Below are 25,222 nucleotides of genomic sequence, written 5' to 3'. Positions count from 1 at the left end.
GAGAACGCTTCTTTGACTTCGTGGTTAAAATTAGAACATGCTGACTCTTCCAGTGTACTTCATTTAACTACTCAAATTTGTATTATGTACTTGTATTGTGTTTTTATTGGTTGAAAACAAGATGTTCAATTCTATTTTTAACTGTTCCGTTTTGATGGTTTCTGCAAGCGGGGCAATGTTTCAGGTTGACTGTGACTATCAAAATGAGTGCCCGGGGACAAACCTGAGGCTACAAAGAAACTCATGTGTACATTTTTTTAGTCAAAACGTAGACTGATATTCAAAATATTGTGTTCTTAATATAGTGTTGGAATGGAAAAAGATGAGTTTCAGTAAAACATTTATAGACAAACCACCATTTGTGAGAGGGTAAGAAACTTACTGAACAATGGAAACAATAGATCGACATTCAAGTGATTCAGATTTAAAAAGAAAACTTGATTTCAAGTGAAAAAGCAAAAAAAATATGAAGTAGCTCAAGACACTCTGCTTCTCCAAGCATCATCTCAACACACATGGGCTTTACTGTACGAGCTAAGTGTGACGGTAAATCTCTGTCTTATGGACGAGAACCTCAGTGGACGTCTCATTATAAGCTGAGTGTGCTCTGTTTTGTTTTGCAGGAGATGGAGAACGCATGGAATGAGTACAGCCGGCTGGAGAGAGATGTGGACTGGCTGAAGTCGGCCCTGCAGGGACAGATGAGCCGCAGCGATCTCTCTCAGGTCTGAGGCTCACTGATCTCTGCTGCACACACACACACATTCACTCTAATGGCTGGGTCTGTATGAATTGCAGACTACTTGTGTTTCTGTGTTTTTCTGTGAGCAGCAAGAGAAAGTCCAGATCAGAAAAGAGCTGTGGAGGATTGAGGATGTTATCGCAGGCCTCAGCGCCAGTAAAGCCAACTACAAAGTCACTATCTCCTCCGTCACCAACCCAGGTGAGACTACCTGCGTGCCAAGCAAATGATATTTGCCGCCTGTACAATGCAGTGCAAGCCACACGGTCATGCTGCTGTATCTCATCCTTAAAGCTCTTAATCGTACACTCGATACTAATGCCTTGAACATTTCCCATGGGAAAATAACACGCTGTCTTTACAGCGTGTGTGTATTTATGTTACATGTTCATATACATTAAATCCCCCAGAGAGGAAATTTGTGCCTTCAGTGTCGGCGTCATCAGTGCCTTCTGTGTCTGGGAGCCCGTCTGCTATGGAGCTGAGAGCGTCCCAGCAGCAGCAGCAGCACAGCCCCCACCTCAGCCCCAGTAGTCACACCCCCACCCTTTCCTCCAGCCCCAGCCAGCAGCCTTTACGCCACTCTGCGACCGTCACCAGTGGGCTTAAATGGGTGAGTGACCCCTGCCACAGGAGTTAACTTCAGCTGGTTGTTACAAAAGAAAGGCCGTGCTTGGAAGAAAAATTAGACTTTCCACTACTAAACTTGTCACACAGGTTATTTTTCTATTTTAAATCCAGCATTATTTCCACACATCCATGTTTACTAGCTAGCAGTCCTCTGCTTCCCTGCCTTTGCTGCTGGGGTTGCAGCGGTATGCAGTGGTATGAAAATTGATGGCTGTCATACCATAAGCATTAATCTGTGATACTGAACTATAGTACTGTATTAGCGCTGTATTTTGTTTCTATCAAGTTTCATGTCTGTAAGGACATAATATTTTGTGAAATTAGAATAAATAAAAAGCGTTTGTTCAACAAAAACTATCCTGTTTTTTTCTTTTAAGGGTCACAGTAACTGATAATAGTAATTGTGTGTCTGATGTCATATAGTGTGCAGTGATACTGTGATGTTACTGTGAAAATCTCATACCGTTGCAACCCTGCAGTAGAACAGTATGGCACCATTGGCAAGATTGTGAGGTTGGTGCTGGTTTGTCATTTTTGAGTATTTATCCGTAGTTCACAGTTGTTCTGTGTGCAGGGTGAGGATGATGTGCCTCCCAGACCTCCTCTACCTCAGCTCTACAGTCCTGATGAGCATCCCCCTGCTGTTCCCCCGCTGCCCCGGGAGACGACGGTCATCAGACACACCTCTGTACGCGGCCTCAAACGACAGTCAGATGAACGCAAAAGGGACAGAGAGATTGGCCAGTACACTAATGGAGACAGTAAGGTACATGCAGTGTGTGAAATGTGCACAAATGTCAGCAGCACAAGCACAAAACTACACAGTCCCTCCTCTCTGTCTGTCGATCTCAGGTGGAACTTCGGCCTTTCCTGAGCGATCCAGAGCTTATGGGAGCTGGAGACGGCTCCAGCCACATTGGTGTGGTGGCATCTGGACGTGATGGTTACCAGACGTTACCTAGCCGAGGTATGCGGATGATAGAGCCAGTGGAGTAGATTTATGCAGCTGTGGTATATCTCTAATGCTACAATTTTAGATATATTCTCATTCTTGAATTGAATACCCATTAGCTTCCACAAAGTGGTTGCTAGTCTTCCTGGGGTCCACACAAAAACTACAGCAATAAAAAAGACGACAAATTAAAGTCACAGTATCAATAAATGTAATGTTTGTCCCCTCAGGAGTGGCTTCCTCCTCGCTTAGGCTAAATCAGTCTTCAAGCATCTCCTCGTACGTGACCCTCCGAAGAGCAACCTCAGCTGCCGGCGTGAAGGTGAAGCTCACAGTTGACTCATCAGTAAGAGACAGCACGGCACTCTGACTCCAGTTCCAGATGATATCAATTAAAATAGATAGTTAAATTCTCTGTTATTTGGGGCTCATATTAATACATACATTAATACATTACATAGCACATTAATAAATTTTATAGATAGAAGATAAACTATAATGTTGACTCACTGCATAGATTTAAAACAACCATCTACGAAATGGTTTGTTTTTATTTCCTTTCTTGCTCGTGTTATCGACTCTCTTTCCACTCCTCTCAGGAGAGACCAAAAAGTGCCTTGGAGCGTCTGTACTCCGGGGACCCGGCGCAGCAGCAGCAGAGGGGCAAGATGAGTGCTGATGAGCAGCTGGAGAGGATGAAGAGGCACCAGAAGGCCCTCGTCCGCCAGCGCAAACGCACCCTGAGTCACGGAGACCGCCACGCCTCTCCATCGTCGCGTGCCTCATCCTCATCCTCGCGCCCGCTTTCTGCAGACTTGGGATCAGTATGTTACTAGAACAACATCACACGTCACACTGTCATGCATGACGACAACCAAACCAAGAGTGGCGATCTGCGGTAGTCATGCATGCCTTTACTCAGTGTAGTATCTCTTCCCCGATTCTGACATTACAGAGTTGATAGTAACACGTTAAATTAGCGCAGGCTGTGGCTCTAACTGTGCTTATTTCATGCATGTTGTTTTCAGACTAGAGCTTTTTTTTACAGCAGACATTTTGACTTGTCATGGTAGGAAAAGCACAGGTGTTGCTAACAACATTGCCTCCTGTGAAAAAGGCTTACACAGATAAGTAGATAACAGTTTCTGGTTTATACTTAACATAAAAAAGTGTGTACAGTACTTAGTAGTACTATATAATTGTGTTTATCATGAAGTGGAAATAATTACATTGAATAGGGATGGGATTCTTGCTCAGAAACTTTACAAGCAGCATATCGTTGCCTATCAAACACATAACACACTAATTACCTCAGACACAGGCCTTCAAAGCCATCTACACCTCACATCCATCCATTCCTGGAATAGACCCTAACACTGCTTCATCCATCCATTCTCACCTCTCCTCACTGATCTTTCCATGTATTGGCTGTGGTTGCTTTCACTCTCACAGTATATGTTTACCATACTACCATTCTGTTTTCTACCCTGTAACAGTGTGTCTGTTCCCCTGAGTCCCGTCTCTCCTCAGTTAGATAGTAATGCTCACTTTTCTTCAATGAAACGCTGTCGCTGTGTTTAAGCAGTCCATTTATGTGCGTGTGTGTGTGTGTGTGTGTGTGGATATGTATTACCCACATTGTGGGGACATAAATCTGTTGATTCAGTTACACTGTGGGGACTTGCCTTCCTTATGGGGACAAAAGGCAAGACCCCATAATGTAAATCATTATATTTTAGGGTGAGGACTGGGGTTAAGGTTAGGGTTAGTCAAGCAGTGTTTATGGTTATGGTTACGGTAAGTCTCCAGGAAATGGATGCAAGTCTATGTAATGTCCCCAATGTGTGTGTGTGTGTGTGTGTGTGTGTGTGTGTGAGAGAGAGAGAGAGAGAGAGAGAAAGAGAAAGAAAGTGCCTTCTTATTTTCTACTGACCAAAACATTGACATACACTCAACAAAGCCTACTTAAACTTACTCATCTCAACCTAATTATGGCATTTTTCTTTTTTCTTTTTTCATTTTTTTTTACTTAAATGAACATAAAGATGGTCTCAGTATTAGTGGATTGGGGCCTATTGTCGTCCCATTTCCCAGGCTTTTATTTAGACAGTACTAATGTGTATGACATCCATTTCAAATGGTTAAGTGATTTCAGTGTTTGCTCCGCGTTTCTATCTTCAAATTAATTGTTAGTTATAAGAGCTCTTCCTTTTTCAAATGTGAATGTTTGGAAATAAATAAACATAATTTTCTAATGAACTCACATTGCCATGTTTTTTTATTTATCATACATTTTCCCCTGAATACATACGATATGGTGGTGTTTGGTGAAACTGTCATCAGAATGAGTGAAGTGATCTTCCCTGTTTGTTTCAGTGTCAGCCTGCTGTCATCTTTGTCACTGTTGTAGAGGGTTTACAGCATGCTGTGATTTGAGAGCTTTCAGTTTCACATCAGCATGCATATATATCTCAGATGTATCGATGCATGCTCTTTTTTTCCCTTTTTCACACGTGTTCGCACACAAACACACACTCTGTCTCTCTGCAGCCAGTAACCAGTGATAACTAGAGTGTTGCACAGTACTTGTTACGTGAAATAGTGTGTGAAGGCAAGTGAAACTTTCACATTTACTTGATGAACAAGACAACCTGATGGCAGCATCCTGTCATGTGTTTCACAGTCTGTTTTGTTTCCTCTGTGCGTTGTCCAGTGGAAGAGAGAGCAGGACTTTGACCTGCAGTTGCTCGAGAGGGCCGTTCAGGGGGAGGAGGCGCAGAGCGTTAGGAGTGTTCAGGGGGAGGAAAGACCTCCCGAGCACAAAGAGAGACCCCGCTCGCAGTCTGACGAATGGCTGACCTTCCGCTCTACGGCCACAACCCCTCTCACCCACGAGGTCGACCTGGAACCACTAGACTATGACGTGGACCTTAACAAAGAGGTGAGATATCTTCGTCTCAGCAAAGGAATACATCTGTACATTTGATTTTTCCTCCTGTTCAACTGAACGTTGAGCACACACTGAGACACTGTCAGCTTTTTTTGGACTCAGGGTTGTATAAAATTGTTTATGTACAGTCGAGTCCACAAGCTCTCTTTCCTCCGTCCTGCGTGATTGGACTCTCATCAGGCGGGTGCTGAGCTAAACGAGCAGCTGTCTGCCTGAACTTGATCGCAGGTTTCGTTCTAAAGCACGCAGTGGAGGGTAACACATGTTTGCTGACTAAGCAGTACATACATTTCTGACATATTTTCTGCTGGAAATGACGTTTTTTTAGGTTCTAGCAAAGAGCACGGTATCATCCCATGAGCACCCCCTTTTGGTCAGCAGTATAAGAACGAACAAACCTTTGCACGGCCAATTCAGTGATAGTAGACAGACATCAAATATTACTTAAAAATAACTTAGAGAATAATGATGCCTGACCTGCAGCCACATTGTGTCTGCTCTGTGTTAGACCAAATATTTTTTGCAGTTTTAACCAAGTTGCTAAATGTCCAAGAGCAGTTTAACTCCTTGTTGTAGGCTTAGCTCAGTGAACATTGTTTTCCCTCAGCTTTGGTCTTAACACACATCGTATCTGTGTCGTGTAGCTTTCCAAGCCTCAGAAAGTGTTGATCCCGGAGCGCTACATAGATTCAGAGCCCGAGGAGCCTCTTAGCCCGCAGGAGGTGGAGGATCGCCATCGCAAGGTGGAGCGCATCAAGAGCATCTTAGCAAAGTCCAGGTAAATTAAATACAATGAGATAAAATAAATGGCTGATTCTGGGGTTTCAGGAAGTTTGCAAAGAAACCAGTTAAATGCAGGTTCAGGCTCTTTGTTGCCAACCATCCACCCTTTCCCATGTCCATGAGCAAGGGGCGAAATTGGAGCCTGGACTGTAACTCTGACATGTGGCCGGAAAACAGCCTCACACCAATCAATGCATTTCCTTGTTATTAATAATTAATGCATTATTTCTGGTCAGCTTGGTCTTTTAACTCTTTGTGCTTGGGACAGTGTGCAAAACTTAGCATCTGCAGTGCCTGTGGACAAGCCAGAGGTGGGGCTGGTGGCGCTGGACTCAGCTCTGCAGGAGCAGGAGAGGATCATCACCATGTCCTACGCCCTCGCCTCGGAGGCTTCGCTCAAGAGCAAACTGGTCGCAGGTCAGTTATTTATACCATTTCAAGTGGTTTTCTGTTGTTGTGGGTTTATATGTCTTTGCTTTATAAAGGAGTGTAAAATTATTATTCCACAGAAACACTTACAGAAATAATTACTATCTGTCAAAAAAAAAAAAAAAATGTGTATCAGCACTGACAGCTTCAGTGAATTTTCTCCCAGCATCACATTGACATCTTTAGGTAGAAGATGGGGTAATAGGGAGAATTCTGGATTGATGGGGTGGAGATGAGAGGGGCGTAAGGTGCAGAGTCAAGCAATGAGGCTGTTCATTTTCTAATAACTGAACATTATTCCTTCTTAGGAGCGCTGATAGCTTCTAATTGCGATCCATGTAGAATCTTTCAGACAGGGGAGGAATCGCTTGATGAGGCCATTTTGTGTGCTGATCAATGACCCAGTCAAACTCTGCTCTCCTTCTGCATACCATCGCTGCTGCTTTGAACGTAGCTCTGAACCTGCATAAAAGACACTGCGCTCACTTTTCATCTTTTTCATACTCTACAGCAGACAGGCAAGTTCATTTTCACTGGAGCTGCACCAGGTTGTCAGTCCGTCTGCCTCACACACACACACACACACACACACACACACACACACTCACGCGCACACACATATATCTGTCACACACAGTAACACTCAAGCTGTCAGCGTGTGTGGAAGCTTAATATGCACAGTGAGGCAAAGTCAACAATTATAACATTATTTCCAGCATAGAGAAATGTCAGAGAATATAACTGGTGGCATCTTGTCAGTGGAGACTGAATCAATGACTTTCTCTCCCTTTGGTGTTAAAGTAAGGTATGCCGGTGCACTTTCAAAACCCTGAATTAAAAGAAGCGTCTTTTTCACAGTATTATGCATGAGAGACTTCAATAATGCCGGCATAAAAGCAGGAAAATGAAGCGTGGAAATTCCGTACAGTATATATCAAAAAGGTGTTTTTGATTGTTGAATTTGTTATTCTAAATTTGGTATTTTGTAATTACTTGTCGGGAATACTGAAAAGAACCTCTAATTTATCTGCGAAATATTAATGATCTGCAAAATAAACTTCCTCGTGTAGTGCCTCTTAAACTATTAATGGCTTTTTTTTTTTTTTAAAGTTGATGAAATGTTGAAATGATGAAGGAATAAAGCACGCCGCTGCGTGCAGATCACAATAAATGACTGATGGTGAAGGTGATATTAACTGCAGACATTCACACCATTCTATGACTTTCATCTCATCAGACACCTTCAAATCATTCCCTCTTTGGGAGTCTGGATCAAAAACACGTGTTGTCTGAAATCGTGTGCGCGTTGTAAAATCAGCAGAGAACTGTTTTATCAGCACACATTTGAGAAGCATCTAAAAATCAGCAACTACTTTGGTGATTTAGAAAGCAATTTTGTTTTTGTTCTTCAAGCAAAAAAGCCAAAGTTTAGCTGATTTAAGCTTTTCACGTGAAATGAAGCGCTTTCTTGGTCAAGTATGATAGTAAACTTTGAAACAATGGTCAGACAAAACAAGGCATTCGAAGACGCCACATTAGGCTTTGGGACAATATGAGGCTTTACAAAGAAAATGACCAGCTGATGAGAGGGAATGATGGGCAGATTAATTGATAAAAAGAATTGTTAGCTGAATCTTCTTTTGATTGTGTAATGTGTAATTTCATGTATTTGCAATTTCATATTTTTCATTTTTCCAGTATCTTTCATCACTGAATGTGATTTAGAAATCAGATAGAGAGATAGATACATTTGTCTTTATGCTTGGACTGCAGCCATCATTATTTTCAGTTCTGGATTTACAGAAATTTTGCATCAGTGAGGATTAGGTGGATTAAACATTCTCGTCTTGTTATTTTAACAAAAGGTTTCTCAGTCAACTTTTCCCAGAGTACCGATAGAAAAACGATGACTACACAGTGTTATTAGATTGTATCCGTGTCGCCAGCCCTCAGTGTCATTAGCAAGCCGAGCACAGGAAGCTGAGGTTGACAGATCTTGAACACTTTGATGGTCGTGTGTCCTTTCAGACAACAGTTCTCAGCTCCGTCCGTCACTGCAGCCTCTGAGCCGTCCCAGAATTGTCCATTTGACTAACAACCAATGTCCTTTCCTCCCTCTCTGTTTCCCTTCTGTCCTTTCCTCCGTAGTTCCAGCACAGGCTAACATCCCCACCCCTCCTCCCCCGCCCCCACCCCCACCCCCTCCCCTGCCTCCTCCTCTTCCTCCTGTGTCTCTGGCGCCTCCCTCTCCTCTAAGCAACGGGATTCACTACACGTTTGTCTAATCCGAGAAATAAAGTAAGGCCTAGCTGCATGTTTTACGGTGCTGATGTGTTTGAGGCCTCACTAATTCTCTCTGACAGGGGGGCTCCTGTGTGCTTCGCACCTCGCTGCATGCTCTGCTGTGATTGTAGGGAATGCATCTTGTCTGGGTTAGGGAAGCCCATTATAATCCAAACAAACATCTGCAGGCAGTCTGCTCATCCCACTGTGATAATTGTGTGTAAATTGTTTAGTTTTTTTTTTTTTTTTTTATTCCTTTTTGTACCACTGCCAAAATATTTATGGATGGTTGAGGAAAGGAAGGGCTCAAACGAACATGACTGTTTGGAGCATTGTGTATAATTAACAAAAGAGACACCTTTTGATTTAGCACCTTGACAGTTCAGCAGTCAGCACAGCTGCATTCCACAGCACCAATTAGCTCCCCATCTGTAGCCTGGCAGCGATAATTCAGGGGAAAAAAACAAAAAAAAACAAAAAACCCACTAGATATCACTGTTGTTACTGTAAAAAGAGGGTTTGTGTCATTTCACAGCCTCATTAAAAATCCTTCATGCATCAGCCACTACTGGCAAATATCTGATTACTCAATTTTGTTTGTGATTTGCATGTGATTTATTTACATGATCATTAGCCCTCCATGGACAGATAGGGATGAAACAAATCGGTGCAATCTATAAAGTATTCAGATAAATCAACACACACGCAGTGGCAAAAGTGGAGCTGTGTTTGACCTTTGACCTGGGACTTTGTGTTATTATAGAAACTATAACCAATCCTCATTCCTTGTGTGACTGCATGTGTTGTCGTGCTGCGCGATTCTTATTTTTCCCAAAACTTTTTTCCCTGTAGCTCTCACGTCCCACGCTCAGATCAGCTGTTAGAGGTGGGCTGTGAAGGGTAGCTGTTTTGTAGTTTTGTGTTCACTGCTGAAGATCAGAAAGACGTACAGGATCTACTACTCTACTGGATTTATGTCATGTTACAATATTGTTAACAAACAGCAGAAATGCAACCTTCACAGTAGCGAAGCGCTTTCACATGGAGAACTGGCACATTGAGGAGTATGAGAGATTCATTCTGTGTATGCTATGAATGTAGGAGTACACCATGAAGAAGACGCTCATTCATATATTTATTAATTCCATGGCTAAACAGCCAGGCAGCAGAACTGCCTTTTGTGTGAGAATATAAGAAATGAACCTCCTTCACTGTCCCTTTTAGCCATGCACATGTATCGTAGTGGGTTTAGGTTTTGCGTTTGCTTGACTTTTTAACATTCTCAACGTCAAGAGGGGAAAAAGTATTTGGTTAATGGTGGACAGGAGTAACCTCTTTAAAGACAGCGGGAGCCTGAACACACCAGTATTTATCCAGCTTTTTTGTCTCATGCAACACTCCAGGATTATTTCTGTTTGATGAGCTCTGCTGTTCTCTTGTTTTCTGATATTTACTGTTCTTGTACTCACTTTGTCTTCCTCTCTTGACGCCTCCCAGCTCAAGCAATTTCTGGACACTGAGGTGCTACACCGTGATGAGAACAGACAGCTGGATCCTGCAAGAAAAGAGGATTTTGTTTGATTTTGAACATTTACGCCTTTCCATTCAGCAGTACGAGAACCGTACTAAACATGTAACCTGCTCTCTGTGGCTCACGCAGCATTGACTCATCAAAGTGTTTCTAGTTGCTGGAAGCGACGGGGAAAGGGAAGAGTTTGCGGTGGGAGCTGCTGTGCTTATTAACTACGGATGAGTCTAACAAATGTTAATCTCATGACAATAAAAAAAAAAACATTTTCTACATGTTACTGCACTTTGAATTGTACACTTTATCATGTTTTCAAGGTATGAATGAATTGCTTTTACTTGCAGTGTGATCTAAACTGGGATTTTTTTTTTTTTTGGTCAGGTACAGAATAACAAGAGGTACTAAATGTGTCATGATGGTAGTATTTTTTGTCAAAACTCAGATAATATTCTTACACCAAACCACTTGAAATATCATATGTATGTACCTGTAGCACTGCCAGTCTCCTTTTAGCTTGCCAAAATGAATTTTATTTTTGCTTACATCAGGATGAAAATAACCTTTAACATATTTTCTGTGTGACTGGGGAAGGTTGCACAATGGAACTTTATAACAATGTGAATATTAAAGATATTAACACAATACCTGGTTCATCACATATGTATTTATTTTATTATTTTTTTGCGTTTTATTTCATATTTATTAACATCTATTTCATTTTTATTTGAGTGAGCTGAAACAGGCTCAGCTGTCCGATGTCAATATCAAACGAGCCAAAAGTAGAGAATTCTGCGATATAGAAATTCATCACGACCTTCTGTCCTCCCACCTTTACCTTGAGGATGAATAAGGTATCTATCTATCTTAGCGATAAAGGGGAAGTTGTTTATGACACTGCTTCCACGTCCTTATAATTGACTTCAGTGGAAGTCACTGATGCTGTTCAACCAACAAATCAAAAGAAGCATGACATGACATGAAATGCTTTGGCATTCCTCCATCACGAACAGTAAGAGTCCGACTAATGTACCTTCGGCTCCCAAATGAGCCGTATTGAAAAACAGTTCTCAATGAGAACTAAAGTTTATTATCAACACTGGAGCCATCAGTCATCAAAAAAATCTCACAAGGTCGCAATGGTTTGAAAGTCATCAAATTCACTTGTCATTGTCACTGATTTCCACGGCAGGAGCTGCACAGTGAAGTGTACACAGATGTACGAATACATTCCAAACATGCATTACTCTTCTTCTGATTGAGAAATTAGACTTAAGAAAAGCAAGTTTTACTTAACTTTTCACCTAAAAGAGCTTTTTTTTTTCATTATTATATTTCCCCGAAACGTTTATCGGCTGTATCTTTATTCTAATCATGTACAAAGGAGAAGTACAAAATGTGCAGTCATCATAGCTCCGAGATTCTGTTTGAACCTCCACATTGATTGCCTTGACCTATTAAACTTCATTCTATTATTTGGAAAGGGAACCAAACTATGGTATGCTCAAAGGAGGTGAACTTTCAATACAAAAAAGAGAGAGGCTTCTTGAAATGTTTCTTAAGTTCAAAGCTTTTTCCATCTCAAAAGAGCATTTTTAATTCCGTGTATTTTCAACCAAGAAGGTGGATACTAATAACTCTGGATTCTGAAGTACAGAATTCATATCTTTAAATCATGAACTATGTCTCCATTGCAATTGTAAAAGAAACCTCTGAGAAATACATGTATTGAACTTCTGATTCAAAAAGAAAGGAATATAGAGAATGTTTCTAAATAGACAGTGTGACGGTGCTGTTATGAGCAAATCCTGCTGTTTTCAGCACAAATATTTATCACGTTACTTCTGCCGTGAATCACCCTGATACGTACGCTGATCGGACGTGATGCACGCACTTTTAATTGACTCAGCGCCCTCATCTCCCTTGTCTCATGGTGATCCATTGTGCTGTGGCTCCCTCCCAAGTGACGTCTTCGTGTTTAATTGGAGGGCAATTTCACTCGTCTGCGTCGTGGTGTGCTTTGAAAAACACCTGAGAGGAGGATGCACCTCCCTCAGCAACCACATCCTCTCTGCCTCCATCTCTCCTCCAGGATCGGGGGCCCCACAGCGCCTGCTGGCCCTGGTGGCTAGAAGACCCATCGCATCCTCTGTTCTGCTTATTTTGCAATAAAATGGGATGTTTTTCCCTCCTTCTGCAAAAATTCACCCAAGACCCTCCACTGAGGATTGTGGCATTTCCATGTATTGACGTTTGGCTGGTGGTTCATATACATTTGTTATTCTATGCTCTGGACTTCAAAGAGAATGAAAGAGGGCCTATTATGCTAATTGGGTCCTGTTCTGTTAAACGCAATCAAGGCCTCCCGCATTAATCCTTTACTAAATACTTACTGGCTTCAGAAATGCTTCTTCTACTCAGACACACTCAGCTCAGTTCTCTGACAGGGATGTTTGTTCCAGAGTAGTTTTTGCTGAAGTAAACGATAACAAATAAAATCCTTTGAAATCACAGATGTAAAAACTGCCTTTGAAGGTATGATTTTTAAAGCGACACTGATCAGGTTAAACCTTTGACTTTTTTTGTCAGGCTTCCTTTTTGCCAGCTCTGTGGTTGAAAAGAAGAGCCTATTGAGACCACGCAGAGGAGTCTGACCTTGTTCTCAGGTCTATATTGTTCACTGCACTGCACGCTGCATTTGTAACGTATTCAGACTCTTCCCCTGATAGGGAAAGAGAAAGGAGAAATCCTACATCGATTCCCAGTGATACCTATTTCCATCACATAAATATTATTGTTCCTTGCCGTGAATGTCTGAGGGTTAGACTACAGTGGAAGCACAGCCGGCACCTCCTTTGCACACTGTGGGGATCGAGATTGTAGTCCAATTGTACAAATACAAAACCAAGGAAGCCGATGCAATAGGTGCTTTGATTTCAAAAGAGTATTTTATGCTGTTTTATCATTTTTAAGCTCCACATACGGTACATTTTTTAATATGTAAGAAATGGAATGGTGATTTGTTGAATAATTGAAGAGTTATGAATCACTGAATATTCTTCCCAACGTGCGTGCATGCTATAAAAAGAATAAAGGGAAGGCTGAATTACAGTCATGCTGCACCACATTGACCTAACTATTTGCACTACCTAGAACAATGCCTTCTGTGTAATCTGGGCTTTCAAAGCAGTTCTGTTTAGGTTTTGTCATTTGGGAGATGATACAAATGTGAAAAAATTAAATATTGAATAATACGTTTATGGGTTTAATGTATTAAACAGCGAGAGAACACAATCCCTTCAACATAAATGATTAAGTGTGTGTTGAGAAGGTGCTGTGTTACATTAAACAATGAATTAATCTCATTTTCCTTAAACGGAAGGCTTTTACAATACCTACAGTGAATTGGGCTTTTTGTACATAAAAGCAATTGCTTTGTAAATGAACCAAATGCCCCTGGGCCTCCTCTTTAATCTAGCAGCGCCATGCACACATACACACTGATCTAAGTGGAATTTACTACACTTAACGACTCAAATGAAAAGGCTATAAATGCATCTGCTGTACGGATCTACAGTGCAGTATTGTGCATCAGTCTTTTTTCCCATCAGTGTTTTCCAGATACATTAGTCATAAATCAATGCAGAAAAATAAAGTTGTAACTGTCAGATTAGGACCGAAGAAGAATGTGATTTGATGAAATACTCAAAAAAAACAGCAGTTGTAGCAGCAGAGCAAAAACTCATACTTAAATTGTCTCTTACATGAAACTTCCCACCTTAAAAGATTCTTAACACGGTGCAGGTGATGTTTTTTGAAATACGCAGTACAATAAATGATTAGTTTAAGTGTATTCATGAGTACTACAGGGTGTATATTTGTAGTAGTGTTGGCACAGGCTGTGTGATGGTGTTCCTGATAAGTATATAATTAGAATTGGCATGTTGCACTCCTTATTTCAACATGATTAATCAGTGCTTCTCTGTTAACTTGAAAGGAAATATTAGATCCTGACTAAACTTTGATGAAATCCAGAGTTACAAGTAAGAGATTTGGGTCAACTAATGAGAACAGAGCGTCCCACTTTGCAAGTCCAATTGGGAGAGAGACGATTTGCATGTATGCAAATAGTGTTTGAATTAATTGCATAACTTGGCATTCAATAATGAGTCAGTTGTGTTGGATCTGTGGATGTCGGCCCTTTACGACTGGCCCGTGTCAGTGCTTGTGATCACTGGCAGAATCGTCTTATTGATGGAAGGTCAGGGTGTTCACAGAAGTTTATGTTATGTCATTCCTTATCGTGGAGAATCTTGTTACAGTATGTGCATAGATGTACTGTGTCATTCCTAATATTTTCAAGTCACTTCCTGTGCTCATTGTCATGGAGATAAATGCTGAGCTGAGCTCCAAAAAAAAAATGCTCTTTTCCCCCAGACCCTCCACCGCCTCTTAAGATAAGGTCAGCTCCTTGATATGATCTCATCCACATGACATCCTTGCACACTTTAAACACAGCAAATTCTATCACTGGTCTATAAAACCATGTTTGTAAACATCTTGATGATTGATTCAAAGGTGTGTTTGCTCATCACCACATTTTGCAAAGTCAGGATGGATCGCTAAACAACATATGAATATATGAATGAAAGATAAAGGATTATGCAGAGTGCACCAATGGTATGCAAGGGCTAGACATTAAAATTACACAACGAATAACAATTCTAAGATATATAATGGTTTTAACACAACTGAAGATATGACAGACAATAAACACTTAAAAATGTCCTTTTCTTCTGCTTGCATCGTGTGTGTAATAAATGTCTATTACCTGTTCATAGGCTAACTGCTAAATAGGGGGTTAAAATAAAGTCTTATTGTTACAGTCCTGACACACGTTAGCCTGTTTTAATGCCAGGCTCAAAGGTCTAAAGCAGAACTCTTACAATCTTCTTCTTTTATAATGCAGATAATTGAGAATCCTCATTGAGAATACAAATCACTGTACTCCTAAGCATGAATCAGCTGCACACCTTTGAAACCTGTTCTCGATGCACTGTAATCAAAGCAGCCCCCCACCCCCATCGCCCCCCCACCCCCCACCCCCCCACCCCTCATCCTCACTCACTGCCTGAATGGCGTTCTCTAATTAACCATGCAGAACAGGAGAAGAACACATGTTAATTTAATGTAACAAAAATGTTGATTTTCATGCACCCTCCTTTTAAAATATTTATGGGCTAGACTTGAATTTCAAGATGCATCAAAGACTCACAGGGTATGCAAATGTGTCTGCCTTACCCCCCAACAAGTTGGACTGTCTTTTGCTCCTCATGCAGGCTTCACGCGCTGCCATCTGAGCTCTAAAGAGGAAGCCATCACAGTCACCTTTATAGAAACAGTAGTCTATATTTGTGTTTTGAGAACTACCCCGGCACCCAGTGGCACCTGCTCAGCTGCACCCATAAATAATCATCTTTCATGGTGAAGATTAAAGCCTGGTGATAAATACCACATTCAGCAAATCTTTTGCATCATTTTTTTCCTCTTCCGATGCAGATCAGATTGTCATTTTGGAAGCAGCCACAATGCAGTCCAAAAGCAGCAAGTGTTTGAAGGAAATTATTTTAGTGCTGAGATGCGTCACAGTGAGCCTGTATCTGGGTGCTGCTGAGCAAATTCAATCACAGTGGAAGGCAGCACAAAGATCATATTAAAAGAAACTGAAAGTTGTGGCCCAAATCCTCTGATTTCGTCTCTGTTAGAGTTATCAGATTTTTGCGGAGTGGACGGTATCTGTATGTGTTTTCTGCAGTGTCCAAAAGGTGGCGCATGAGACACGCGAAACGCATTTCAGCCCCGGTAAGTCCGCTCCTCAAGAGACGCCTGCACGCTCATAGCAGACATCACATACAATCATCATGCATGGATCAGGAAAAAAAACACACTGTTAGATTGTCACAGGGGTATCTATGATTTCAGCACACTCACTGTGTGTGAGCTTTCTGTCGATGAAACAGGTCACAGGTGTTAGATTCCTCTAGTTTTACGTTGTTGAATCTCAGGAGGCGCTCAAGTTCAAAGTGTCCGCAGAAGTGCAGAAAAAGTTTCTTTGGGAAAGGTAAGTCTGTCTTTCTTTTCACCCTCTTTAGGCAAGTGTCAGCCGGAAAAAGGCACACACTGCAGGAGAAACGAGGCAGACTTCAAACTTACAGCAAAGAGGAGATGAATTGAGGCACGCAGCTGCGCATCTGGACACTGTGATGCTCCTGGATGGAGATGTGGTGCGTTTGACTTCACCTTGAACACAAAAGAGAGGGACGGTGAGGCGCACAGGAGCCTGAGCCGATGCCATGTTGAGGATGACTTGTGTAGCTCTCTCTCTCTCCCTCTCTCTCCCTCTCTCTCTCCCCTCCTCCTCCCTCTTTTCTTAGCTCTATGTGACCGCAGTTAACAATCAGAATTTCCTCCTGCTGTCTCCCCTCTTTGTAAGTAACTTTCTCATTTCTTATTATGCGCTACATGATGATCTGCTGTCATTTTTCGGGGAGTCACAGTGGGTGAGCGCTGTCATGTGTGTTGGCATGTCCCTTTTTCTGGTGATCGGCACAAAAGGCTGCTGCTGATTTATAGATCACAACTTTTCCGGCAGTTGTCTCTCAGTGTTGACTCCTCTCTGATTTGTGCACGGTCCTGTTGTAATGTATTTTGTGCGGGGCCTCCTCCAAACTGCAGCTGATCATTTAAAACACACGCTCATGCAATACACTTAAGTGTGTCATTGTCAAAATCTTTTTTTTTTTTTTTTTCTTTTGGCTAATTGTCTCAACATCTGTGCTGCGCTGCACCTTTACCTTAATTTTAGATGTCAAAGGGCTGTTCCCGGATCTGTTTTAAAACACGACACGATTTATTTTAATGAATGTCATCTCAGTGACATAATATTAACTGACTATGAATTAACGCACCAATGTAATATATTGAACATTTTAGTTCTGTCGTATGTGTGAAAAGCCCTGCATGGATTTTACACAACAACTAAAAAATAAAACGTGTCAGTCCGTAAAAGTTACGTTAAATGTGATGCTGGAAAATATCACTTTCTCTCGTATCATTTCACATGTGACATATTTTCCAAACAATCACACACTCATTATTTTTATTCCTAAAATCGATCTATTAATTTAAATTGTACGACTCTCAAAACTGACCCTGTCACAAGGATGTGTCTTTTATTTCCCGACCTGTCCTTTGAATGTGACGATTTTAATGACCTACTATTAAATAGACGGCGTGAAAATAAATGTTGAACGCCCTGCATGACGAGAGGAATGTGCATGTTGATCGTACTTTTTTACAAGGTGATCTGTCCAAATAATTATTTTAAAATCTAGAAACGCTGAGATGCATAATGTGACTTTCAGTCCATGAAATTTGCAAATATCTGAAGGGAAGCTGGAGACCTCTGTGTGCTGTGTAAATCAACGCTCCTCATATAACATATATATATATATTAAAAGTATAAAAAACTGATATGAAAGAACAAGGTTATGTATATTTTCGGTGCTGGTTGAATGTATGCAAATAAAAGCTGTCGTATCACACAAGTCTAGACAAGTCCCTGAACTTCTCTCACCTTCTCTCGTGGCCTCATATCATCACCGTATTTTCCTCTAAAGGATTTGAAACACTTTCATTGAAGTTGCAGAGGTCAATGCGCTATTTGTCTTCGAACAAAATAAATAAAACCGTGTCACCGTCACTAAAAGGGAAAGTGTTACATTTCCAGAGGGGGGGAGAAAAAAGTCATCTTTAACTTTGCAGCCGCTGTGGCTCTAATTGATGTTCATTTAAGTTAGCTTATTAAACTGACTAAACTGCGGGCAGCTACAACCATCCTCCCTGTCCCCACTTTTATTTCACCGCAAATCTCTCTCTCTCTCTCTCTCTCTCTCTCTCTCTCTCTCTCTCTCTCTCTCTCTCTCGCATCTCTTGTTTGGGAGGAGGAGGAGGTGGAGGAGGAGGAGGAGGAGGAGGAGGAGGGGGGAGTCCTGCCTCTTTGCCTTCCTCAGATCAATGCCCTGGCCACTCACTTTCTGATGTTGCACGACGGGAAATGCTTTGAATACTTGCGACATGGCTGCGCGCATTGATTGCCAAGATTGACAGCAGCTCTACCATCGTCTTCTCTTGTCTGAGTGAGAGAGAGGGACAGAGAGAAAGAGAGAGAGATAGAGAGAGGGGGAGATAAAGAACAGATAGGCGAACAACAAAAGGTACTTGTAGTTTTGGACAGCTGAACTTCACTGAGAGTATACGGGATCCCCTCATATGGCCCCGTGTGAGCAGACCTAAGTTTTCGCTCAACAGATAGCTCAGAGATCATTTTCTACAAAGTGTAGTATAGTCTAGCGGTCTTTACGCACGGGAAAGGACGCATAAACATCTTCTCCACGGCTCAGATCATCAAGGTAAACAGCACGTTTGCTGTTTTTTTCAGCATGCTCTATGTTGTCCTGCTCTTTTCCACCTTGTGTTTTATTGCTGACTCCTAAAAGTCGAACGCGCTGTCAGTGAATTGTTCCGGCACAGTGCGCGCATTTTCTCTCTTTCTCCTTAAAACCATTTTTAGAAAGTTGTGTGTGTGTTAAGATTGCGCTTGGTCGCGCATTTCGTACCGGGGAGAATGACTGTCAAACTTTAATTATTGCGGTTATTTGATGCGTCGCTTTCACCAAAACAAGCGGACTGCATGCGAGATACGAGAGCGGCGCGGGGCTGGCTCGGAGGCGCTCGGGTTCACCCCAGAATCGGCGAATACGCGCTAAACTCAACGTGTAACTCCATCAGAAGTAAACTCCGACACAACCCGAAGCATCATTTGAAGGTCTGAAATCATCTTTTTACATTTTTTTTTTGTCTTTGTTTATTTCGGCAGCGTGAAGCCGTGCGAGCGGACACAGGCTGCGCTGTGTCATCTGTAAAGCGTTAAGAGCAACCCGGAGCGCTGTCACCGGTAACAGTCTCACTAAACATCACCCATAAGTGGTGATTCGTCCGAAACTGTTCAATATTTAAAGGCTGACAGCGCTTTGGTGTTTGTGTTTACATGTCCCGTAACTTTCTTAGGCTGGTGGCAGTTTCACTTCTGTCCACAGAGCGGTACTCTTCATTGACAATGACGCGCGTCCTGGTAGGTTTCCTCTCTGCATGTGAGGTGGACAAGTTTATTTGAAGCTTTCGCTCGTCTCATTATACCTTTACGCATTCCGGGGCGCTTGGCCTCCAAACTGCCTATCACCCGTACATTTTCTCTGATAGTTTTTCCTTTTTTTTAATGTTAGACACTCGCAGTCTCTGGCCTCCGTGCAGCCTGGGAATTTGCTCTTCCTTAACTTTCTCGGGAGGTCAGGGGAATCGACCTCTAAAGAATGCATAAGCCATAAATTAAATTCAACAATCGCCAGGCTTGTCCATTTAGAGAAGATGTTCTCGAACAGACAGTTTTCCATTTAAGCCGAGGGCTCTGAAGCTCGGCGCTCCCGGACTGAACAGAGGTCCTCTAGTAAAAAAGTGCAAATGTTCTTTATAAGGATTAATTGTTTTCTAGCATTTATCCAGTTTTTGCTGCAAGACAATTCAGAAAAGTCATCACCTGGCCTTTAAATAGAATAATTATTATTTCAATATTTTTAGAACATAAAATAAACTTTTCGTCTTTGGATGAGTGTTGGGAAATCACTTCGTTTTATACACCGTCCATTAAGAAATATTTATGTCTCAGAAACTTAAAGAAAAAAAATCATTTCCGCCTTTTTCATAAATGGAAGATTAAGCGAAATTTGTTTGGCCGAATCTGATCTTGGCAGCGTGTTGCGCGGAGATGGCCCCTCATTTTAAGATGTTTTCCAAAATAAGACACACTGCCTGTGCAGGCTACAAAAAGCAGCCTTGTGACGCGGCTGCGGGAGCTATGATAACATTTAAATAAGAAGACATTCCGCTCTGACAACACTGCAGACTTTGACTTTTTGAATTGAATTGCACACTTGTGTCTTTCTCCTATTCTTTAAACACTGAGCACGTGCGTTTTGTGACCACGCAAATAACACACCTGTGGCCACGTAATGAAAACACAATTCTCTTCTCTCGCATGTTCTTTCATGAAAAAACAAAAAAAACAAAAAAAAACAAAAAACAAAAACAAAACACTCAGTCAGTAATACAGTCTCGGGTAAATGTCCAGGGTGGGAGACAGAGAAACAGTCATGTGTCTCTGTGAGGCTCAAAGTTTTTATCCTTGTCGTATTTTGTTTTGGACAGTCGCTCTTTGGTGTGAACGCAGGTTTCCTCATAAGGTAAGGCGGTTCTGGAGACTAAATGCAAGTCTAAATGGCACATTTATAATTAGACTGCCCATTCAGCACATTGTCCTGATTGCTATACAGGGACACTCGGCTCTGTCTCTGTCAGAGTTTGTCTCTGACGGCTTGTGCAGCTCAGCGTGTCGCTCACAAAAAGAGCGAGAGGGGAAAGAGTGAAAAGCGGCATTACAGCCCTTTGATGCCACAGAACCGCACTTGGCTCGTATTTAACGTCTCTCACTTATTTTTGCGCACAGAAACTACCGGCATCTCAATTAATCACCTTCTTCCTCTATACACTTCTTCGCAGTTGAAAGACACAACTTGAATGTACATTTTAATAATTGGGAGAAATGAAGATGTGTTAGTATAATTCTGGCAAGCTGATGCCTTCAAATAATTTCTGCTGTTTTATCAATATTGCCCGGGACAGATGTGCTTTTATTTCGCAGTAATTGTAGCTGATTTAAACATTAATGAAAAACTACGGCTGGCAATTTGTTGGTACTTAACAAAACTGCAGGGCAATAATATATTTATCATATTACATACTGACTGGTCATGCGCATTTTCTGTATTTTCAAGGACTAATCTTCGGGTGGATCTCGGGCTGACTTGAGCTTTTTGCAGGACTGAGAAAGGCAGCATTTCCCACCTGGACTCAGCATAACATTTAGACTCGCTGACGCTGATGTGCCAGTAAGTTCAAAGATTTTAGGACTTTGATTTTGGCATGAAGGGAGAAGCCACCTGGCTTGTCTAAACATATCCTGCACTCTGTCCAATAAGTCTAATGTCTTCCGTGTTGCAAGAGCAGTAGGGATGCTCAGATTTTATTTTTATTATTATTATCATACATTGCATTTTTATTCTTCTTAATATTATTTGTTTTATTGAGTGAGAGAGAACTGCTGTGAAGGAGCCCATCTTAAAATTTGTTTAGACTGAGTGCCACAAACTAAATTTACTTGTAGCTCTACTTTTAGCTGTCCTCACCATCTAAAGGTAGAATTTGTTTAAACTAAGCTCTTGTGCCAGCAATTAGTGGGATCAAAGAAAAGGCAGGAGTGAGAGAGAGAGGGAGGGAGGCAGGGAGGGAGGGAGAGAATAAAAGGGGAAGGGATTCAGAGAGAAATGTGCTTTATGTTTGGATATGTTTTCTATATCTTACCTTGCACGTGTGCACATTGATTATTGATTATGCTTTTGGCTGATGCTATTAATGCAGAAGGTGAATCCGATCATCTCGAGTTGACAGCAGATGTTGTTTACTGGGAATTTGTATTGCAACTGTGACTCTGCTCAAAAGACAAAAAAATAAATTTACCAAAGTCTCATCATCAGCGTTGAGCCCACAGATCTATGTTAGTCACCGTAAAGTGTTTCATGATTTCAGTGCTAAAAATCAAATATCACAGTGACGCAAAATGAAAGTGCTGGTTTGTTTGGTTTCATTTTATGGCCTTGCTCTTCTGCTAACAGCTTTAACCAGAGCATGTTTCCCTGCCAAGCAGAATTCTCACAGTTACAACCAACTCCAACTCATGATAAGCTCATTTCACAGTCGGAGAAGGGGGAAAAAAACATTCTTATGTCAATACAATTCTGCAGTGGGATTGTAAATAACAGTGATGTGTTGTCATCTGCAGACGGAGCAATGTTACAATTTTAATAATAATCCGGGCCTTGATATTTAAAATTCTTGCAAAACTGCCATTGTTTTCTTGTGTGTGTGTGCGCGTGTGTGTGCGTGTGTGCATGCGTGTGTGTGTGTGTGTGTGTTTGTGTGCGTGCGTGTGCGTGTGTGCATGCGCGTGTGTGTGTGTGTGTGTTTGTGTGTGAGAGAGTGAGGAGTGAGTAGCCCTCCATGCTTTGGCATGAGTGCATGCATGAGTGATACTTTCCCTCTCCCAGATATTTTGTCTTTACATTTCTAAATGCTGTTTTTTAACCCTAACACTAAGTCCATAAAGTCATATATATATACTTACAGTGTTTTGCTGAAAGATGGCTGTTTTGTTCCAAGTGACAGGATGGTGCTGGGATGGGCAGGGAGAACAAAGCTGGGGGTGGGGGGGTGGGGGGTCAGTTGAAGGATGCACAGGTACTGGTCTCTTCTCTTTGTGGTGGTGGAGGAAGCGGCTGAGACCTGATGATAAACAAGATGAGAGGAGGTAAACAACAGCAGGCCTGGTAAAGGTGGAGGAGGGGGCGTAGCAGATGTTGTGACATCTGTCTATCTAAGTGTTATCTAATTTGCTGGAGAATATTTCAACAATGATCAAAACTGATGGGGATATGCCGTCTCTCTCTTTTTTTTTTTTGTTGGTTTGTTATCTGTTCCCTGCAATAAGAAGTTTCTGCCGAGTTAGTGACATGTCACTTCTGTTATGATGCTTAATTTTCTTCCACGGGACAATTTGAGGAGGCGCTGCGCAGCATTATGTATAATGCATGCATGGTGACAGAGAACTCGCCCTCCTCCGCACGCCAAAGGAGCGTTTGGGAGTGTAGAGCAGGTGTTTGACGACAGCGTGCTTTGTGGCTTGAAGAAAGTGTGCACGGTGCGGATGCCTTGTGTTCAGATGAAGTGGATTTGTGATCCAGCAGGAGGAAATTGTGGATTTTCTCAGACTGCACCATTGTCATTTCTCTTAGAGGAGAAAACACTGATGAAATCAGTGCTCAAGTGAGTCATGGAGACCAGACACTGGTTCATCACCTCCACGAAGTCGCCGTCGTCTTAACTGAAAAGCTGTGAGAAAGTGGAGCCAGACAGATTAATAGGAGGCAGTGTAATACACCAGCTGTTTGACAAAGAATTCCAAGCTTTTACACTTTGAATTTCATTAGGCTCTGGCTTTTGGTTTGCCACAGTCAAATTTTTTAAGATCATGTTTTTCCTTTATCATGGATTCTTCTTGTGTCAAAGATTAAACTTGAGTACACATCATTTTTTTTAGTCAGGAAAAGAATAGCACCTACAACATGTACGCCAACACTCACTGAACATAGACGAGGGCAGGGGTGGTATTTTTTTCTGCTCTATTAGATCTCTGTGTCTCTCTGGCTGCTGTAAGTGAACAGTATTGCTGACATTAAAGGATTACAGATGAAAAAAAAAATCTAAATATGTGTATCTTCACAGGAGCTGCATAATTGCACAAGTAACCTAAGTGGCCCATTTTGATCTGCATCATTCACTCTCCCACCGAAAATGTTTTTCTCAAAATAATTGGACATTTTCTTTTAGTCCATAGCATAGTTGTGCATAATTAACTTTGACTTCAAAATGCAACAGTCTAGGCTATGGTAAATAGTCTCTGTTGATTTTTTTTTAAATCACACATTAATATGTAGAATTAATTGGAGGGGCCTTGGTGGCCGTGGCTTTCTCACACAGGTCTGGGACTGTAATCAGGTGGAGGAATTAGTAGGACTCATTGTTTTTTATGGATCAGATGAAGATTTGTACAGTGACTGTGTGAAGACGGTTGCCTTTATTTCCATATCAAAGAGGCACACAGTGCAGCCGGGCAGTAATTAAAATGTGGTGGATTTTGGAGTCCCTGCATATGTACACACACACATTTTCTCTCTCCCTCACACAGGCATGGGGGCACATGCACGCACACGCACGCACGCACGCACACACACACACACACACACACACACACACACACACACACACACACACACACACAGCATATGGACCAAGGCTGAGAACTGTCAGGTTGTGTGAAAAGCGTGCAGGTGGTTGAAACTGAATTTTAAACAAACACTCACGTCGGTCCAGGTTCCTTTTGCAGACATTTGGGTGCAAAATCCAAAGCCAGTTTTTTTTTTTTCTTGTTTTTTTTTTTTTTTGTGGCAACCATTTTGTTAGCTACAGTTTGAGAGAGTCGTGAATTAATTATTATTTTTTTCACTTTGACTCAGTAACAGCTGTCACTGACTGCAGACACAAACCTTTCATTTAAGTCACAGAGAAATGTTTATCAGTCGTGTCAGAGACATGAGATATGTCGTCTGTATGTGTGTGAATGAGTGACCTTGCTGCAGAATACTGGGATTACTTTAAAAAAAAAAAGAAGAAGAAGAAGAAGAAAAAAGACAGAAGAAGAAGCTGTGATCTTTGGCCCCAAGTGATTTCTGTGTTACTAGATTTGGAGAAGCTCTGAAGACCTGCGATTGTGTCTTGTGAATGAACAAGGGAAAAGAGATTAGTGTAATGTGGGCTTTTGCGCTGCTCACACACAAAAGCGTCACAACAAGCCTTTTCCTTGTGATCCCCCCCATTGTGTTTGGATCAAGTCTCATGGGCAAGCCACTGCCTTGGAGGAAGTGTTAAAGGACCCGATGAACATATCACTGGAGCCAACATGGGCCACTGTGACACTGAGAGTATTACTGTAAAATAATGTGAAAGACGGCTTTAAAACCTCGCCCTCTGATTAGAGAGAAGAAGTGCGATTATGGCACTGAGCACATATCGTATTCCCGTTTGTTACAATTATTTACCCTTTTTGATAGAAAACATAACTGATCAGGTTTTGCATAGTTT

General features: G+C 41.7%; 2 protein-coding genes across 20 annotated transcripts in view; both read left to right on the top strand.

Moving 5' to 3' along the window:
* Positions 1-10,424, top strand: part of plekha7b (pleckstrin homology domain containing, family A member 7b) — a 66,016-nt gene extending 55,592 nt beyond the window's left edge. For 8 of the 13 annotated variants that reach the window (XM_076728988.1, XM_076728953.1, XM_076728944.1 and 5 more), the window contains 12 exons: positions 624-725; positions 832-943; positions 1,153-1,355; positions 1,947-2,138; positions 2,225-2,339; positions 2,555-2,670; positions 2,924-3,148; positions 5,038-5,265; positions 5,919-6,052; positions 6,326-6,474; positions 8,635-8,784; positions 10,267-10,406. In XM_076728988.1, the coding sequence (XP_076585103.1) occupies positions 624-725; positions 832-943; positions 1,153-1,355; positions 1,947-2,138; positions 2,225-2,339; positions 2,555-2,670; positions 2,924-3,148; positions 5,038-5,265; positions 5,919-6,052; positions 6,326-6,474; positions 8,635-8,771 (1,713 nt within the window). In that variant the 3' untranslated portion in view covers positions 8,772-8,784; positions 10,267-10,406. Of the gene's footprint in view, positions 1-623; positions 726-831; positions 944-1,152; positions 1,356-1,946; positions 2,139-2,224; positions 2,340-2,554; positions 2,671-2,923; positions 3,149-5,037; positions 5,266-5,918; positions 6,053-6,325; positions 6,720-8,634; positions 8,785-10,266 lie in introns of those variants that run through there. The other 5 variants (XM_076728920.1, XM_076728961.1, XM_076728936.1 and 2 more) reach the window with 5 other exon arrangements.
* A 7,957-nt stretch (positions 10,425-18,381) lies between these two features.
* sox6 (SRY-box transcription factor 6) overlaps positions 18,382-25,222 on the top strand; it is a 130,679-nt gene continuing 123,838 nt past the window's right edge. For 6 of the 7 annotated variants that reach the window (XM_076729072.1, XM_076729048.1, XM_076729064.1 and 3 more), the window contains exon 1: positions 18,382-18,765. The gene's annotated coding sequence lies outside the window, so the exon portion shown is untranslated. Of the gene's footprint in view, positions 18,766-21,238; positions 21,358-25,222 lie in introns of those variants that run through there. The other variant, XM_076729031.1, reaches the window with a different exon arrangement.

Source organism: Chaetodon auriga, chromosome 1 (genome assembly GCF_051107435.1).
Source record: "Chaetodon auriga isolate fChaAug3 chromosome 1, fChaAug3.hap1, whole genome shotgun sequence".
NCBI lineage: Eukaryota > Metazoa > Chordata > Actinopteri > Chaetodontiformes > Chaetodontidae > Chaetodon > Chaetodon auriga.
This window is presented reverse-complemented; position numbering and strand designations above follow the sequence as displayed.